The sequence below is a fragment of the Lipotes vexillifer genome, unplaced genomic scaffold (genome assembly GCF_000442215.2).
Source record: "Lipotes vexillifer unplaced genomic scaffold, Lipotes_vexillifer_v1.1 scaffold1106, whole genome shotgun sequence".
Classification (NCBI taxonomy): Eukaryota; Metazoa; Chordata; class Mammalia; order Artiodactyla; family Lipotidae; genus Lipotes; species Lipotes vexillifer.
In genome coordinates this window covers 39,456-42,496 of record NW_006776601.1, presented here as the reverse complement: position 1 = coordinate 42,496, position 3,041 = coordinate 39,456, and the positions used below count along the sequence as shown (strand labels likewise).

General features: G+C 44.5%; 1 protein-coding gene across 3 annotated transcripts in view; it reads left to right on the top strand.

Annotated features, from left to right (window-relative positions):
* CASR (calcium sensing receptor) overlaps window positions 1-3,041 on the top strand; it is an 82,218-nt gene that overhangs the window by 56,987 nt on the left and 22,190 nt on the right. For all 3 annotated transcript variants that reach the window (XM_007450493.1, XM_007450494.1, XM_007450492.1), the window contains one exon: window positions 1,498-2,382. In XM_007450493.1, the coding sequence (XP_007450555.1) occupies window positions 1,498-2,382 (885 nt within the window). The remainder of the gene's footprint in view (window positions 1-1,497; window positions 2,383-3,041) is intronic.

The following is a 3,041-nucleotide window of genomic DNA, read 5'->3' as shown; positions in this document are numbered from 1 at the left end:
GGGAAAGTGGCGGGGGGGGGGGGGGGTGTGATGAATTGGGAGATTGGGATTGACATATATACACTAATATGTATAAAATGGATAACTAATAAGAACCTGCTGTATAAAAAAATGAATAAAATTTTTTAAAAAAAGAGTTGAAAGACAAGACTGCTAATGGCAAAAATGCTGAAAGAATGCAGGGATGAAATATGAATAAACCTCAAATTAAATTAAAATAAAAATACTTTGTCCTTCAGAATAAATGGTTCAATAACTTGGAACTTCCTAACTGGTGAGCCAAGACACACAGGAGTGCTGCAGATAGGCTGAGATACTGACCCTCTCCAGGTCTGGGATGGTGGGTGGGGTCTAGGGTGGTCAGAACACACCCACCAGGGCTGGTCAGCCTTCTCCATTCACCCCACCTTCTATGTTTGCCACAACTTGAAAAGAAATTGGGAAGCTCTGCACTAACGAAGCTTTACATGATATTTGGATAGTTCTTCAGGCAAGAATCTTTTACCACAAAAGGTGAGGCTTTCTACCCTTGGTGACCCACATCCATGCTCAAATATAGTACTGGCTATGTCCTAGAAAGTGGAAACACATCAAGGCAGCTTCTCCAGGGTTCCTTTTCAGCCTCTTTAGGTTTTGGAGACCCACATCAAAAGCCTGTCAAGAGGCCTCGACCACCACCTGAAACTGCACAGAAGAAAGGGCTGCTGGTGGTGGTTGAACTCACTGAGAAGCCAGGAGAGGAAAGGATGTTTTTCTGACTATATTTAATGATGTACATCATCATGATTGTGATGAAGGGGAATTGAGCCTAATGAACCTAAATGGCTAATTGAGCCTAAATAATAAACAGTTCTTAGAAATGACGGCAATTGAGGGTACTTTTATCTAAAGTACTTCTGGCGTGGAGGAGGTGGGGAGATAGGGGAGGGGAGAGAGGGAATAGCTGGAGACTGGAAGAGAGAAACTAGGCAGAATAAGAAAGGGGAACCCCAGAGGCTTCTCTAAAGAACCTTAGGTTCATAACCCAAAGGGAACCTGATTCCTTCCAGAAGTAAGTCATGGACAAAGTGTTCATTATAGTAAAGGGGAAGCTAAAATGTTCAAATGAGAACCTGGACCCCACAGGCAGAAGAGATGTACATGGATATATTGTAGCCAATGAGGCAGCACAGAGGAAGTTAGGAGAAACTATGGGACAGTGCATAAAGGTTAAGTAGATCCTATTGTTGTTGGGTTGACTTTATGATCAGACCCATTTTTGAAGGTAGCATTATGAAGGATCACCTGCTGGGAATTAGAATGCTCCTTGATAGACTGACAGATGCTAGAGTGCTCACACTGGTGAGGAATAGATTCTGGTCATCTTCACTCCTTCATCCTGTCTGCAGTGACCAGCGTTTGATATATTAGATCAGTGAATGTTCAAAAAGCCTCCTCCACACAGTCTGGAGGCTCACCTGGCACCTCAATCACTCATTCATTCTGTGTTCTTTCCAGGTCAGCTATGCCTCTTCCAGCAGACTCCTCAGCAACAAAAATCAGTTCAAGTCCTTCCTCCGTACCATCCCCAATGACGAACACCAGGCCACCGCCATGGCTGACATCATCGAGTACTTCCGCTGGAACTGGGTGGGCACAATTGCAGCTGATGATGACTATGGTCGGCCAGGGATCGAGAAGTTCCGAGAGGAAGCTGAGGAGAGGGACATCTGCATCGACTTCAGCGAACTCATCTCCCAGTACTCTGATGAGGAAGAGATCCAGCAGGTGGTGGAGGTGATACAGAATTCCACAGCCAAAGTCATCGTCGTCTTCTCCAGTGGCCCAGACCTGGAACCCCTCATCAAGGAAATCGTCCGGCGAAATATCACGGGTAGGATCTGGCTGGCCAGCGAGGCCTGGGCCAGCTCTTCCTTGATCGCCATGCCTGAATACTTCCATGTGGTCGGAGGCACCATTGGATTCGCTTTGAAGGCTGGGCAGATCCCAGGTTTCCGGGAATTCCTGCAGAAAGTCCATCCCAGGAAGTCTGTCCACAACGGTTTTGCTAAGGAGTTTTGGGAAGAAACATTTAACTGCCACCTCCAGGAAGGTGCTAAAGGACCATTACCCGTGGACACCTTCCTGAGAGGTCACGAAGAAGGTGGTGGCAGGATAAGCAACAGCTCCACCGCCTTCCGACCTCTCTGTACAGGGGATGAGAACATCAGTAGTGTTGAGACCCCTTACATGGATTATACACATTTACGGATATCCTACAATGTCTACTTAGCCGTCTACTCCATTGCTCATGCCCTGCAAGATATATACACCTGCATACCTGGAAGAGGGCTCTTCACCAACGGTTCCTGTGCAGATATCAAGAAGGTTGAAGCTTGGCAGGTACATCCTTCACTTAGATAGCAGTTCACTGTGTAATGAAGCAGAGTTAGACTGATCCAAGCAAAACAGATTAAAGTGGTTACCTCAAAAAGCCAATATCTAAATGAGGTCACTAGATGTAGCCTGGGATTCAACTTGCCTTTTCAAACATCTGAGCAATTGACTTCTGCAAAATTGATAGTAATTTAATTTGATTATCTGTTTGAACCCTTGAGCTCAACTATTCTTTAGTCTAGTGGTTCAAAATATCAGGAGTACGGTCCCTAAATGTTTTTAAATATCCTGGGACAGATTTAGTACTGAGTGGAGTGTTTTTATAGTGCTTAAATTAAATATATTGTTCCCTTGTACGTAACAAGTATTTCTTGAGTACCTATTATATTCCATATACCAAGGGGCATAAAACCATAGAACTAGTGTCACTATGTTTAGCCACCACTGTTGCCATTATATTACTCAAAATATAATGTGCTGGACCCCCCCATAAGTCAACTAAGCTTAGGACACAAGCAACTCAAGGGCACAGAAAAAACTCTTCTTAAAAGGATATTGGATATTTCAAAAAGAAGCACTGAAGTAGTTGTCATAAAAAATAATCAAAACTTAAGTGGATTGGGCTTCCCTGGTGGCGCAGTGGTCGAGAGTCCGCCTGCCGATGC